The following is a 14,360-nucleotide window of genomic DNA, read 5'->3' on the forward strand; positions in this document are numbered from 1 at the left end:
GGGAGAAAAAAAAAAAAAAAAAAAATATATATATATATATATATATATATATATATATATATATATATATATATATATATACATATATGTTTAATGGTAGTATAAAGTATACAGTATGAGTAGTTGGTGCAGTTAGTCTAATGGCATTAGAGTCTCGTGAAATGCTATAGAAGATATCTTTAGCCTATCGTTGGGGTTCTGAGAGGAAAGGCTAAAGCAGGACTGAGATAATCCCACAGATTGACATTTAAAGTAGTCACAGTCTAACCTATTGCATGACTATTCTGCATCTATAAGTGATTAGACTGAGTTTGTTGGAAAAGCTTTAAACAGCACATGAAGCGCGGACATTAAAGTAAAGGAGATTCTGCTTTACAAAAATGTAGAAAACACAGACAGCAAAATATCTTCGAGTGCAGCTACTTGAATGTAGATTAAGATCCTGGAGTTCACCTGATTGTTTTTTTCCCTAGTTTGCTTGTTCGCTTGCTTATAATTTGAATTCAAAGCCAAACAATCTCATTTTTGAATTAATGGATTACATTACATGCACCTCTTATTTTATATTGTTATAATCATCATGTCTGTTACATAGTTCATATACAACCTGAAGTGACATTATGGAGAATTATGTTAAACTAATCTATTACTTTAATTAATTTAAGAGAAGAATGTGTGACTGTTTTTGAATAAGCGCTGTAAATCTAAAAATGTCTCAATTTAATTACCCATCATCTTTTAAAACCCTTTGTAAAAGAAGACTTTCGTGACCTGTTTCATGTTCTGAAGATATTGCAAACCAAATAAGGACAATTCTGTTACTTTATAGTAAAAAAAACAGAGACTTGTCAATTTCAATATTAATAATCACACTGAATGTAAAATCCACTCCTGTCATAAGTCTGTGTTTCTGGCTTCTGACTTTGTTTTCCACCCGATGTTGTCGTCTGCAGAGCGAGCAGGATGAGAACATGATTGAGATGGCCGGGGACGACGTGGATGTGCCCGAGGAGCTGCTCAAGATGGTGGACGAGGACGCCACGGAGGAGGAGGGCAAGGACTCCCTCATGGGCCAGTTTCAAAACTTGCAGAACATGGACATGGACCAGCTGAAGGAGAAGGCCTCGGCCACCGTCACCGAGCTGAAGACCAAAGCAGAGGAGAAGTGCTCCGTCATGTGAATGGTCTGTGTTTTGAATAATGAAGAGGAAGAGGGAGGGAGACGAGAAGAACACAAGAGAATGAATTTCAACACTTTCTGTGAATCTGCAGTCTGGTTACAGTTTCACTATAAACAGCCTACAAAGCACTCATTTTTATTATAAGCACTAAAAAGGCAAATTGTCTTTCTGTAATAAAAACGACACTCATTATTACTGCTACCAGTCTGCATCTACTGAAGGATATAGTGTAAAAGTTTCCCTGTTAGCTTGTTACTGAATGGGTAGTCATTTACAACTTATCATCAAAATACTTTAAATGACAACCAGGGTGTCCCATCTCTCCCTCATGGCCGTTTTCTTTAGATAAATTAAATAGAAAAGTGATTTCCCCAGCCAAGTATTGCTTTTCACACCACGCTCATGGCCACATTACATTCACAAAATCAAAAATGATGATTATTTGTGACACAGTGTTCACTTTTTTCTCTGTTTGTTGTGACATGAGACAGTACAGTCTCTAAAAGTGTGATTTTCAGTCAAATAAATAACTAAAATAAATAACTGCTTAAAATCTAACTGCTTAAAATCTTATTTAAGTTATAAATTCAATCCTGTCTGAGTGTTTCAACTTCCCTTTTGATCTGTTGGTTATTTTAGGGTTTTCTTTTGTATGTGGTGTGAATTAATCATGATGTTTAGATTTTTTTTTGTTTCAGTGTTATCACCAAGCAGACAATCTTGACATGTCGATTTACATTCACCTTTTAATCGTAATGAGCCTGAAACATTTGCAGAGACATTTGCACAACTCATGATTTTAAAATATGGAATGATTTAGTCCATAGAAATAAAAAAAAACATGTACATAAATACTGATGAAACAAATGAAGGTACTTTGAAGTGAGAAAACAAATGTATTGTTCAAATAAAGATGTATATTGAATACATGAAATAAGTCTGCGTGTTTTGTGAAGCTGGGTTCCTGGAAAACTTGTTTCTTCATGTGTCCGTCAAATGCAGCTTTACAAATGTTCAATCTTCATGTCTTTACTAAGCTACATATGTAAGCCAAATGTGATCAATTAAAATTATCAAGGATCTTGATTCTGGAACAAGACACCTTGTTATTAACTGTAATGTTGCTGTATGGGGTATGATTTTGGATTTCTCATTCTCAAATCCTCAAAATGGTCAGTGACACAGAACAACTATTAAACATTTAAGATTAAGCAACAGTTAATAACCTGAATCAGGGTTAATGAATAAGTGAATAAAGACATAGGTCTTTATTTAATTGGGCATTATCCAAACACTTGTTAGCAATGGTTAGGCGGGGGGGGGGTTGTACATGAACCGAAGTATAAACGGCTGTGGATTTATAAAGTCTGGAGATTACCATCTAATAGGATCAGCATAGCCCAGGTTGTCAGCCAGTGTTCTCTCTCTCTCTCTCTCTCTCTCTCTCTCGCTCTCTCTCTCCCCAGATGGGAATACCACAGAACAAACCAAAGTCTTACAATACCAGATATCTCATTCTTCTTTCTTTGGGAAAGGAAGTTGATTTACCAGCCAGGCATGTTATACAAGCCTGTCATATTCTTCTTTGAATAGTCAACAATTGCATTTGTGTGTGGTGTTTGGTGGGTGCAAGGTTCAAGTTTTGGCCACAAAGACACCCTTTAAAAGGCCAGTTAGACATTTTGGGAAATAAACTTATTTGCTTTCTTGCAGAGAGTCAGATGAGGAGATTAATGTCACTCTCATACAGTATCTGTGTGGTAAATACGAAGCTACAGCCCGTGGACCGTTAGCTTAGCTTAGCACAAAGACTGGAATCATGGGGAAACAGCTAGCCTGGCTCTGTCTGAAGGTAACAAAATACACCTACCAGCCTTTGTTTTATCTTTACAAAAACAGAGTCACTGCTCTCAATACAGAAATGGTCTGAAACCTGTAAACCCAAAATATTGTCATTTTTATGTTTAGTTTTTTGTGTGGCTTAAAATAAGATATAATGTTAATTAATGAGCTTGAGAGGTGCTTGCAGGTGGATTGTTTTTAACTTTTGGACAGTCACCACACAAATACAAGAGTGGCATCAATCTTCACATCTAACTTTACGCAAGAAGACAAAAAAGCATAGCTCCCAACATGTTGAACTGTTCCTTTAAAGCTTCAAACTCTTATGTAGAATGATCACTTTGCACATAGTTGGTCACTGCCATGATCTATCTCAGATTTGGAAAAGTTGTTTGGACTGAAGGACAAAGACTTTCAAATGAAGTTTGAGCTGAGATGATTTTACCACACATACTTTTGAATAAGTCTAAGAAACTTGCAAGATATTTTTTGTCTTTGTCTTTGTTGTCTCATCAGTTTCGGTATTGTTAACACTGGAGGTTATCATACTGAAGCTTCATTCAGCTTGTGTGTGGGATATTTTCAGGGCTAACTGGCAGCTGAGCACTGAATTAATGAGAAAGAAATCTCTAGATATTTTTTATATATGGGTTTCTCTTCTTAAAAAAAAGTTTTATGTGTACTGTCTGGTTTTTCTTTTGTTGCCAGAATGCTGCAGACAAATTTCCATTTTATGTAGGCCTACATTTAATGGACAATAAAGTTTTCTTATCTCTATTTGACATGTTAACAATAAAACTGAATCACTTCAAACTTTTCCAAAATTATACAGCTTAAGCAATGATCATGCTCTGTGTGTGTGTGTGTGTGTGTTTGTGTGTGCCATAAATCATTATCTTCAGATGTAAACAAAAGAAAAGGAGAGTTTCTTTAAAGAGTTTTGCTGTAGACTATAAAAAAAGTCAGCCTCACAACATTTCGGTGCTAATTAAAACAGTGCTCAGTTAGCATCTCTCATCTCTGACCTCCACCCCCACCCCACTGCCTCTCTCAAACAAAGGATAAGGTCACCTTCTGTAATTAGGAAAAGCTAAATAGTTTTAGGGGTTTTTAACTCGTTTGAGTAAAATAATGTAATCCCCTTAAGCAGGATTACCACACTGCTGTCAATCTTTGTTTGCTGTTAAGTGGTTATAACCCAAATTTGTTATTGTTTGGGCATTGTTACCCTCTGACTCAAGCCTATAAGAAACTGGTTAAAAAAACTCCTTGTGGTTTAAGTTTGTGACCAATTAGTAGGCTGCATGATGTAGCTAATTGATTTTTAATTGGCCTATAAATTTAAATTCCTTTCATTCAACATGTGTCAGGTCGGTGCATGATGTTGGTGACGCCAACCGTCTTTCCCACGGACTTGGGAGATGGAATATTTCCTTTGGATTCATAAAACAAATAATTCTTCAACTAAGTGAAATTTCTATTCGGTTTTGCGACAATATCTCTGATTAAATATTAAGCTGTCATTTTGCAATCCGTGTCCTGACCAGAAATCTTGTAATTATGATTTTGTTGTACCTTAATCTGTGGGCCTAATCTTCCTCTTTTTTCCCAGACTGACATGAACGCGACATCTGGAGGAGTAGAAAGATGGTTTTAAGATTTATGTAAGTAGGTTTAGAGCCAGCACTGACTGATGCACTTGAGATGGGGAGGAGGAGTTAGGAAGGGTGTGCGCTTGTGCCTGCCCGCCCGGGCCCCTAAATCCAGGGCCAAATCCAACAGGACGGCCCCTCTCTGACGTGCAGCGGGGGTGCCGCACGAGGCAGGGGGGGTCTTAAAGCAGGCACTACTTTAAAAGCCCCCTCTGAAGATGCTCCACATTCACTAAGCGAGATCGGTCTTACTGGTGTGTATCTTGTGCGCAAGTTTTCCCGCAGCCCTCGGCTCTGATTTGACGTCTTCCAACTTTACCAAACAAAAGAGCGGCGACACATTTTAAAATAAGTTAGAGTGTGTGTACATTTGTCCATCTTTTTGGACTTCACCGATCAATGTGGCTTCTTGGATCAACTTCCCAAGTGATGATGATGATGGATGAGCGCGTGTCTCCCTCCGCACGCTCAGTCCAGAGCCTCGGGGACAACGCGTCCACCATCCACAGCATAGAAGCGATACTGGGATTTAAAGAGGACACCATCTATCACAAGTCAGCCTCCTACAGCATGACAGAAAAGGTCCTGGTCAAAAATGCTGAGCGGAATGTTATAGTGACCCCAATGAAGAAAAGTCACTCCTCAGAAAGTTTTGACAGTAAGTGAATTTAGTTTTCTGCAAATGTCAAAGTCAATTTAAGTGCAAACATTTTAAAACCTTTAGATAATATAACACTGTTTATTTTTTTCTCAAGAAAATCATCCAGTAGGCTAATTATTTTTCTTGAGTCAGGTGTCATTTTGAATTTTGCGCAAACTGTTTAATCGTTCAGCAGATTGACTGCCTATAAAAATCCTCAAATTAATAAATAAACACATTGATAGGCAAAATTGAAAAAAAGAGTAGTTTTACTTGAAATCGTCAGAATTTGATTTCAGGAAACATATTAAAACTTGAAACTCGCAGGTCTCTTCTCTCGGTCCTCACTCCGGTCGTTTCTCCGCAGGTGTGTGTTGCGCCAGCACCACCGCTGAAGCCTCTGTCTGTCCGGACTCACCGGACAGAGACAGCAGGCTGTCCGATGATGAAAGCCCCAAGAAGAAACACCGTCGGAACCGGACAACATTCACCACCTTCCAACTTCACGAACTGGAGAGAGCTTTCGAAAAGTCCCATTACCCGGATGTGTACAGCAGGGAGGAGCTCGCGCTGAAAGTCAACCTGCCGGAGGTCCGCGTGCAGGTATATGTCCCCAAAATGTGACCACTTTCATTTCTTTTCTTTTTTTTGTGACCACTTTTTTCTCAGTGCGTACGCATATAATCGGCCCATAGGCCTGCAGGGCTGCATAACAAATGGCCATATGCATTTCCATCAACACAAACACAAAAACGTCTGTAATATATTTAATAAAAAGGTCTACAACAATAGAAGAAAAAAATCTTTCCAAAATGACATCCTTATAGGTTTGCATTAAAAGTTTCTTCTGGGTAGATCTGCCAGTATGACAACATATTTATTAAGAGATAAATCAGAAATTTAGAGACACACATTGTAACATATTAGTAATATAATTAATATAATTTATTGCTCACAAGAACTTGATTTGTATGGATATTTTACTTGTCATGAAATTCTAAACATAAAACTGAATGACTTTTTTTCAGTAGAAGAGCCCATCATTCACACATTTTTACTGTGCAAGTCCACAGTTACTTAAATCCTTTAGCTCAGTGAAGACTTTTGGAGGAACTGCTCCAGAGATCAAAATTTTTTACAGAATGTTTTACTTGCTTCAGGTATGGCTCTTTTCACAGACATTGAACAAAACTGATTTTTTTTTTATCAATTTCTTATAATATTATGTTTGTGACAATCACTAATTATTGATTATAGCTTTACAACTGAATGCAAAGTGCTTCATTTAATAGCTAAAATCTTCCATTATATATCTCATCCTCCACATTTCTATACATTTACTTTCATGCAATATTATATTTTATATAATACATTAAAAATGCTACAGTTTGTTTTAAAGCTTAAAGCCTTTGATAGGTTTTAGCTTTAAGAGTGTTTTATTCACTTCTCTCCTGTCTATTGTGTGTGCACATAGTGTCATTGCAGGGATGTATTGAGTTGAACTGAAAATAACTAATTCCTTCTCTTTTTTTTCAGGTGTGGTTCCAAAACCGGCGGGCCAAGTGGCGTCGGCAAGAGAAGCTGGAAGTGGGCTCCATCAAGCTCCAAGACACCTCCACCTTGCTCTCCTTCAGCCGCTCTCCCACCAGCTCCCTGGGCTCCAGTCTGCAGCTGGATCCCTGGCTCTCCACCCCAATCACCACCTCCACCTCCCTGCAGTCCCTCCCGGGCTTCATCACTGGCTCCCAGGGCCTCCCGGGCACTTACACCCCTTCTCCTCCCCCCTCCATGCCCTCTTCCTTGCCGGCCTCCTTCCTCAACTCCCCGCCGCTGGGACATAGCCCTCACCTGCCCCACATGGGCTCTATATGCCCCCCGCCCCAGGCATACCAGTGTTCAGCTGATCCAAGGAACTCCAGCATTGCCTCACTGAGGATGAAGGCCAAGGAACATATTCAGTCTATTGGGAAGACGTGGTGATGCTGAGTGGAGGTTAAGAACGGACATCAAAACCCAGAATACATCATTCCGCATCTTTTGAAAGACTGACTTCATCCTCATGCTGACGGGATTGTTACTTTGGAAATCTACAGTTGGCATCCAGGATTAGAGACATCCTCGTCACCTATAAGGGTAACACTTTCCTTTAACTCCCTTTATTTAGCATTCATAAGCAGTAAACACACTACAATGTGGTTGTAAGTAGATATATGTTTGTTAAAAACTATAACTCCTCCTGTTAGCTCCCATAAGTGGAGGCTGCTGTATACACAGATAATGAATGACAATATGGTAAAATAATAATATAAATTATGTTGTTAGCAAGTACTGTACATTAATAAACGTATGACTAAATTCTAATGTGTTATAACCCATTTATTAAATGTTTGGATACTGCTTATTAGTGCTAAATAAGGGGACTTAAAGTAAAGTTTTACCCTTATAAGAAACTATCTGAAAATCTGTGACACTAACTGTGAGATTCCTGTAAAAATATGAAACTAATGAACACTGATTATATAGTGTTTTTTTTCTCCTTTATCTTCTCTGCAAGCTGTGTTTTACTGTAAAGTTTTACATTCATTCAGCCCAGTCTCATTCTTATCCAGTGTGATGTTGCCAGTCCATCAGTATGCATCAGTATTTATTCTACTTTTGTAAATGGAGCACTGCTCATTTGGATATTTCTTCTTCCACTGCTGGATTTTGATCTTCACTCATGAAAGATTTTAACAAATGTGAATGTTTTCTCTGTACAATAAACTTTATACGTAAAATCCTTGAACAAAATAGTGGCTGATCAAGTTTTAAGACAATTTGTCACAGTTGAGACAAATAAACGTGTCGGAAATGTCTCACAGAATGGAAAGATATGTGTGTACATCAGGAATGATATAGCAGAAATATATCAGAATAGCATGATCTGTTTGCTGGGTCAAAGCTCAGCCCACATTAGTTGGGGTAAAATTTGAGTATAGCACCCCTCAGTGGTGGATTCCACTAACATTATCAGTTTGGGAAAAAAGCATTTTTCAGAAAGAGCAAGTAACTTAAATTCAACACTAAATGAAAAGCGGGTGATCAAGGGAAGCCTGCTGACATTTTCAGCTGTAATTTCTCAAGAATAATTATTTTATACTTAAGTAAAATTGGAAATGCAGTCTAATACACTCAAACAGAGCCACATCATACTGTAAATGCAACTTTGGATCATAAAATCCATTTACTGTCTTTATGGTTTCAAGTTTTACACAGCCATAACATTTATACATTTAATTAATGAGCATGAGTGTGATAAAGAAGAAGCTTAAACTCCCAGACTTCCTCCCTCTGTTTTACAGAATGAGTTTGTCAGCCCACTTATTTCCTCCTCATTAGCTCCTGTAAACTTTATCCCATTCGCTCCTGGGATTAGACTCATAATGACGGGGTGAAAGTGGCTTGTACCTCTATTGTTCGCCAATCATCCGTGACAAATGAGGGAAGAGGACAGAAGAGAGAACTTTCCTTTGGCTTTAAGAAAAACGATGTGTGTAACCAAATTGTTTCAATTAGCATTTCCTATTGTGTGCAACCCCTGAGGGCTAATAATAGTCCGCATCATCATCTATCCTACTGTCCTAAATACACACTTGGGGGTGTTTTGTGTTTGTGTTGTCCTGATGAGAAAAGACAGCACCAAAGCTCACTGAATTGAGCATAAACTGCGTTTGGTTATCTGTTTTCTTCTGTTATTATGATCATGTTCACTATTCATGCTTCACCTTACTGGTAAATTACTCAAAATGTAACATGCACTAAAGATGCTCTCGTAATGGATATTGTGCGCCATCTGGTGATACAAACTGGTTCCTGTACAGGTGGAGTGAACTTCATGAGCGTCACATCCAAAAAATTAAATGAAAGGCCACTAGTGGCGTCCAAAGCACGATTAGACATTCACAATGCAGTTATCACAACGTTAAATTTATTCAGCATTCTCTGCTCATGTAGGCTACACCTTGTCATGTCAGGCTGTAATCAAACTCCCGCATGATATGCAAATTACACATTAGAAATTGCTGAGACAATAAACTTAGATAAGCTTAAATATTAGATTTCCAGTATATTCTTACAGCAGAAACAAAGTGAGGATATGTAATTACCGGAAATATGTTTATTAGATAATGATGACAAACATAATTCGTCTTGCATTCAGGTGGAGTCATTGTCTTGGAGTTTCAAAGCCAGGAGAAGCAGGTCTGACATCTGTAATGCATTGATGAAATGGAGAAATAAATGTAACCATATAATGTTGTTTTTTTTTAAATGGTAACATCTGAAGGATTAGACATTAGACAATAATAAGATAACGGAGAGGTACAATCCACAAACTGACCTCTCTGAGATATTTGTCTCTGTCCTCTTCTCTCCAGCCGCTGCGCAGCCGGAACAGCCCGTCCGCAGTTTGAGGCATCATCTGTTTTTGGTTCTTTTGTTGCATCAGAGCCTCCATCAGACGCTCGTACAGGTCCGGCTCTGTGGGCCCAGCTGTTTCTGGGGGTGTGAGGTAGTCACTGTTTGTCTCCTGCAGTTCAGGCAGGCTCTCGATGCTCTTCTTCCCCATCAAATGACCTGGGGAGTTGGACATGATGGGATGTATAAATGAACTGGAATAAATCTGGGGTTTAAACAACACTGAGACGATAGGCTCTGTAATTAAACTGTAAATTAAACCTAATGCAATGTATTTAGTAGGCTATGTCTCTCATGAAACGGCTTTCTTATCTAAAAGAGGTGTGTTTGTTTGCTGTAATTTAATAATTCAGTTTTTCTCTATTAGTTATTAGAGCTGATCATTATTGTTATTAATGAGCAAATATGCTTTCAAACGAGCAGGATTTGAAGGAGTTCTAAACATGTTTAAAATATTTGTTATAGCCTATGATTTGATCTAAATATTATCGCCAAAGATGGAGTATATTTCACAAATAAATTAAGCAAATGCACAATCAAATTTTCAAAAGGAATAATAATTTTTTTTCTTTACACATCCTACTAAACATGTTGAGTTTCTCTTACCTACTGCCCAGTGATTGCCGCGTGGATACATTTTGCCAACAACCGCTGCTGGACTATCTGAGCAGTACAACACACAAGGCATTGTAGCCAGAATAATAAAAACTGCCCACACCGGTCTGCAAGTCCATGAAAAGCATATGCACGGTCTGCCCATGTTCTCAGGGGAAAATGTCAGATCTAAACAGCGGTATAATAATCCTTTGTTGCAATTAATCAGCTTGATCTAACTTTAGAAAAGCTCCACCATAGTCGAGTTTTATTTCTGTGAACCAATATCGCAGAAGGGGGACGGGCTGCAGTTGTAGACTTGTTGAAGTTTCACTCCCGATGCCTTTGATAGAAATGACTATTGATGAAAGTTAAATGCCCCTCTTGATACAGCTGCGCGTCAGCGGGTGTTTTTAAAAGTACCACGGTGCCGATACCAGGATGAGAAAGTCATGATGACAAATGATCATCCATCGCCTTTAATTATTATTATTGCTCGCTATTGTTGGTCCTGAGATTGCCGGGTGATTGCAGGAGGTGTCAACGTCATTTCACGATGACGGACGTAATTGGGTAATTGCTTCCGTCTCACCAGGCATGTGAGGGAAAGCTTGGCAATGGCAGTGAAAGAAGTAGCCTATTCAAATCCAGTGAATATGAAAAATTCTTATATTGTAAGTATTATCAGCAAAATGTTGCCTACTAAAAGTCGGCTGTCAGGAGTTAAAGCATGCATCATGCACAATAGCCCCTTTATATTATTATAGCATAGGGTAGGCCTACTATGATTTAATTATTACTACTGAGCTAACATGTAAGAAGCATTTTAATGTTGAAGATGGTTGAGGTTGAACAAGTTTACTAGTTTATGTGGCTACAGTTGGGCCGTTTAATCAATGGTAATACATCATATTTTATAAAGTGATAATATGTTTTCAATGTTAAATCACAATCTACGAAGTAGCCAGAAACTACAGCTAAGATCCAGACTCAGATAAACCTAGTGGAGTAAAAAATTTAATATTTTATTCTGAAATGCAGTCAAGTATAAGTTTAAAGTAGCAGAAAATGGAAGTCAATGGCAAAAAAAGTGTAGGCCTACTTAAAGGAGTACGCCACCGATTTATCATTGCTCTCCTGTTACACTATTAAGCTCAGGAGGGATAGTTTAAAAAAAACAACAGGCATATAGTCGTTTATCTGCCATGCATTCTTTTTCCTTCACAAAACCCGGTGCCTATATTACCCACAATGCAACTCAAGCACTGACAGATTTGGGCTGTTATGCTAGTAGTGTCTAATGTAGCCTTGAGCCGCTAGCTTCAAGCAGAGCTAAGGAGGTGTACAGACTTCACTTCTTTCAAACTCCACACCCTCAGATTTGTTTTTCATTTTCACACTTGTAGTCATCAACTCCAACCACGCTGACTCAAGTGACATCACTTCAAGCAATTCATCAGGAGACACAAAATACTTTATACAACTTTTTTCACAAATGATGACCTGTTTAGTCAGGGTTAGCACGACTTAACATTGACAGTTTGAAATGGGAAACATACAGTGGTGTCCTGCTTTAAAGTATGTTTTCCATCCACCCCAAGCCACCTAACTCTGCAGACTTTTTTGCTGTGTAATAAATACCGTTACAAGTCCTATTAGAATTCTTACATGAGTAAAAGTACACAGGTGTTGTCAGCAAATAAAGTATCAAAAGCACCGTATTGTGTTATTATATATCATATTATGGGATTATATTTTGGATGCATTAACCTGTTACCAACATTTTTATTATGTACAATCTTGTGCTTCAAAGTAACTAGAAAGTACAGTTGTCAGTAAAACGTATAGTATTTGTCTGTGAAGTATATTGTAGCATAAATTGATTAGTCAATTACAGTACAAGCACTAAGTAGTCAATGTTACCTTCTACTAATGGCTATAGTGTATATTTAACCAATAAATGTTTTAGTCAAAGGAGCTGGGGAAACCTGCAGATAAGGAGCCGATGAATCAGAAAAGAATAGAATAGAAAAGCCTTCTAGCGCAGATTAGACCCCAAAGACACCTCTTTTATTGTGATTTCATTGTGACATCTGCTGTGCTGCTACAAATAAGATATACTCACGTACTTGCACCACTGCAGTTTTCTAAACATCACCTTGTTTTCAGAGCAGAGGATATGATGCAGAAGTAAAAACCAAACAAACAAACAAAAAAAAACAGTGATTGTGGAGGAACACAAGTCAAACAAGATGCCATGATCGACGATGACAAATAATTTTGCTGCAGACAACACCTGTTGCTTGCTCAGTTACAAGAATTTGACAAAGCAGCATACCCCCTTGTAAGGCGTAGTCCACATCATTTATTGGTATAGTTTATTACAGTGTATTTATCCCTTTGGAAAGATCAACAGTGTGAATTAAGCAGTCCTTCAACACCGTAAGGCCCCCACGCATGTGCCTGTGTGAAATTGTCATACTTGACTGATCCCTTTCATGACAGTATTGACAGACAGATTGCTGGAGGAAGAGAATAGATGAGGAGAGATAAGGAGAGCGTGCAAGTAAGTAACATTTGGAAATGTTTCCTTTGGGTATTTGTCAGGTCACATAAAACATGAGACCCTGGTATGACGATAATGGGGAAGTGAATTTCCACCTTGCACCCTTTACTTAACAATGAGTAAGACTTCAAACATGTCAAATCCAGGTTACCGCATACTGAGAGGCCAAGGAGTTTTTAATCATTCACCCTCTTAGTGAACTCATGCCACTCGTGTCTGATTGCCAGCCAGCCCTTGATCAGTGAAATAATTTCATGCCACACAATTAAACGGTAATTATAGTGTTTGAATAGTGAGCTTTTCCAATTTAATATTCATTTTTTAAAAACTATTGTTCTCCATACATTGGTATCGCCTGCTATGTATAATCCATTAAAAGTAAGATGGTACAATAACTCCAACTGTAGAGTGGAAACAGCAGATGGCACTGTGCGGTGAATTTAGGGAGAACTCAGTCAGTGTTGTGTGTGTATACTCTATCTATCTATCTATCTATCTATCTATATACATCTACAAATCTTTACAGTATTTTATGTTTTATTATCATCTTATCTTATAAAACAATATTAATACGTAATACAATAATTTTATAATGTGAAATGTTTCTTCAGACTAATTTGATATATGTAATGGATGTCTAAGTGAACTATAAGTGATCTCATGCTGAAAAGCTCTCTATTTTTGAGCTGTTAAAATAATGTCCTTTCTATTTTCTATTCTTTTCAAATGTCATGATACATTAAGTGTTCTGATGGTGGTGGCATGACTGTAATAATATTGTATTTATGAAAAGTAAAAGCCATTTAAGGAAGGCCTTTCAGTGGGAAAGTGTCAGTTAAAAAGGACAGATTGTCATTATGAAGTCTTTGCTCTTCGTCACAGTTTTGACTAAATCACCTGGCAGCTGTCCAATCAGGGACCTCAAACGTAGAGCTGTGATTTAAAGAAACATATTGTTTTACTTACATATTGCGACACAGAGGAGAGAGCATGTAAATGATTACTTCTATTGTTTGCCAATGGGTTGATTTGACACAGAATGTTTAACTATAACCCCATAACTCCTTAAAATCCAGCTTTCCCACTTATATTTCCCCTTTAAGGTTTTTAAAAGCATCTTATTCCACATTGTGTGACAGTATCACATTTATATTCTGTAGCAGCTTGTTCCAATTCTTCATCAAAAGCTATGTGTGAAATATTCAAACCAAAGGTTCCATGCTTTTTCCCTTAAAAGTTTTATCTTGTGCAGGAAACTGGAATTTGAGGGAAATGACATGCTTACACCAGCTCCTCTTTGCGTCCTGTAGCTGACATGACTGGAAACAACATGATGTCATGTGACTGTGTCTCTGTTCGGGGTGGGGAGCCCGGCAACCTCAGCCTCCTCTACTGCACTGAAATCAGTCACACTGTAGAGAGGCAGGAGG

At 38.0% G+C, this 14,360-nt stretch overlaps 3 protein-coding genes across 3 annotated transcripts in view; 2 read left to right on the forward strand and 1 right to left on the reverse strand.

The window, feature by feature from the left end:
- The window catches only part of cplx4a (complexin 4a), a 6,439-nt gene extending 4,429 nt beyond the window's left edge, over nucleotides 1-2,010 (forward strand). The window contains exon 3 of the mRNA XM_046067280.1: nucleotides 954-2,010. Within this exon, the coding sequence (XP_045923236.1) occupies nucleotides 954-1,181 (228 nt within the window). The 3' untranslated portion in view covers nucleotides 1,182-2,010. The remainder of the gene's footprint in view (nucleotides 1-953) is intronic.
- A 3,064-nt stretch (nucleotides 2,011-5,074) lies between these two features.
- Nucleotides 5,075-7,295, forward strand: rx3 (retinal homeobox gene 3). The gene is made up of 3 exons (XM_046067411.1): nucleotides 5,075-5,333; nucleotides 5,683-5,918; nucleotides 6,852-7,295. The coding sequence occupies exons 1-3, from the start codon at nucleotides 5,075-5,077 to the stop codon at nucleotides 7,293-7,295; spliced, it is 939 nt and encodes a 312-aa protein (XP_045923367.1).
- Nucleotides 7,296-9,648: 2,353 nt separating this feature from the next.
- On the reverse strand, nucleotides 9,649-10,686 carry LOC123982207 (gastrin-releasing peptide). The gene is made up of 2 exons (XM_046067629.1): nucleotides 10,377-10,686; nucleotides 9,649-9,929 (listed from the first exon to the last, which is right to left on the reverse strand). The coding sequence occupies exons 1-2, from the start codon at nucleotides 10,528-10,530 to the stop codon at nucleotides 9,649-9,651; spliced, it is 435 nt and encodes a 144-aa protein (XP_045923585.1). The 5' UTR covers nucleotides 10,531-10,686.
- Between the last annotated feature and the right edge of the window lie 3,674 nt (nucleotides 10,687-14,360).

This window comes from Micropterus dolomieu, linkage group LG13 (genome assembly GCF_021292245.1).
Source record: "Micropterus dolomieu isolate WLL.071019.BEF.003 ecotype Adirondacks linkage group LG13, ASM2129224v1, whole genome shotgun sequence".
Lineage (NCBI taxonomy): Eukaryota > Metazoa > Chordata > Actinopteri > Centrarchiformes > Centrarchidae > Micropterus > Micropterus dolomieu.

Excerpts from the sequence above, each read along its gene's own strand:
- rx3 (XM_046067411.1), top strand. The coding sequence starts at position 5,075 with ATGTGGCTTCTTGGATCAACTTCCCAAGTGATGATGATGATGGATGAG. Across the intron at positions 5,334-5,682 it reads CTCCTCAGAAAGTTTTGACA|GTGTGTGTTGCGCCAGCACC; the intron begins GTAAGTGAATTT and ends GTTTCTCCGCAG. Across the intron at positions 5,919-6,851 it reads TGCCGGAGGTCCGCGTGCAG|GTGTGGTTCCAAAACCGGCG; the intron begins GTATATGTCCCC and ends CTTTTTTTTCAG.
- LOC123982207 (XM_046067629.1), bottom strand. The coding sequence starts at position 10,530 with ATGGGCAGACCGTGCATATGCTTTTCATGGACTTGCAGACCGGTGTGG. Across the intron at positions 9,930-10,376 it reads CGGCAATCACTGGGCAGTAG|GTCATTTGATGGGGAAGAAG; the intron begins GTAAGAGAAACT and ends CCAACTCCCCAG.